General features: G+C 73.1%; 1 protein-coding gene across 1 annotated transcript in view; it reads right to left on the bottom strand.

The window, feature by feature from the left end:
• Positions 1–1,116, bottom strand: part of H696_05350 (hypothetical protein) — a gene marked incomplete at both ends in the record, with an annotated part of 3,378 nt that overhangs the window by 1,365 nt on the left and 897 nt on the right. Inside the window, 3 exons of the mRNA XM_009499197.1 lie at positions 116–308; positions 536–630; positions 776–1,078. Coding sequence (XP_009497472.1) covers positions 116–308; positions 536–630; positions 776–1,078 — 591 coding nt within the window. The remainder of the gene's footprint in view (positions 1–115; positions 309–535; positions 631–775; positions 1,079–1,116) is intronic.

Here is a 1,116-nt window from a genome sequence, read left to right as displayed (position 1 = left end):
GGGGGGCAAGTGGCTGCGCGCGCGCGGGGAGGGGGAGGGGGCCAAGGGTTGCCCGCGCGCACCGGGCGTTGAGCTCCTCCTGGAGATGCCGGGCCAGGTATTCGATGGAGAGGACGACAAACTCGCAGGTCTGCTCGATGTTGGCCGCTTGCAGCGTGCCCGGGACATTGGTGCGCCCGGGGGCGAAGATGAGCATCGGCTGCCCGGCGCGGGTGGAGAAGTGCGCCGACAGGGTGTTGTTCTCGAGGATGGCCCGGGTGGAGGCGGGCGAGTTCTCGCCGTTGTTGTCCGGCATCCGGGTGTAGCCGCTGGGGCCGCGGGCGGCGGCGAGGGGCATCGATCGGGGTGAGGTGCGCGCCGCCGACGGGGCCACGGCAAGCAAGGCACCCAACGGGGGGGGGGGGGAGGGGGGGGAGGAGGGCGGTGCAGGCGGAGGGGCCTCGGGGAAGGGACAGCGGATCGGCGGGGGGGGGGGTGGGGGGGGGGGGGGGAGGGGGGGGGGGGGGGGGGGGGGGGGGGGGGGGGGGGCGCGCACCGGGAGGGCGTGTGGCACTCGAAGTCGGACAGGTGGTCGAGGTTGCGCTCCTTGCGGAAGGCCATGTTATTCTTGAGCATCTCGGCCGCGGCGTCCTGGGAGGGAGGGGAGGGGGGGAGGGGGGAAGGGGGTATACACACACACACACACACACACAGGCGCACATGCATGGCGAGCGGCGGGCGTCAGACACGGGCACGAAAAGCGACGCGCCCATGGGCCGGAGGAGCGGGAACGTACGATGTCCAGGTCGCGCGCGCGCAGGAAGCGCACGATGGTGTGGTCCGACACCGGGAAGTGCGCACCCTGCAGCAGGTCGGCGAACTGCTCCTTCAGCTGGGCCATGGCGCGATCCTCCTCCGGGGTGGTGAGCGTCTCGAGGGGGGCCGCCTCGAGGAGGGCCTCGACCGACACCGGGCCCAGCGGGGGGAAGGAGGGCGCACGACCGGCCGCATCCGGCTCCGGGTCCTTCAGGCTGATGGGGGTCAGGACATCCTTGCAGGGGGAGAGGCTGAGCTTGGTCAGGCTGTCGTGGAGGTCCTCCTCCGGCGCCAGGCCGGCGGGGGCCACGTTGCGGCGGG

This window comes from Fonticula alba (genome assembly GCF_000388065.1).
Source record: "Fonticula alba strain ATCC 38817 unplaced genomic scaffold supercont2.10, whole genome shotgun sequence".
In the NCBI taxonomy this organism is placed as follows: domain Eukaryota; order Rotosphaerida; family Fonticulaceae; genus Fonticula; species Fonticula alba.
Note: the sequence above shows the minus strand (reverse complement) of the source record. Positions and strands in the feature narration are given on the sequence as shown.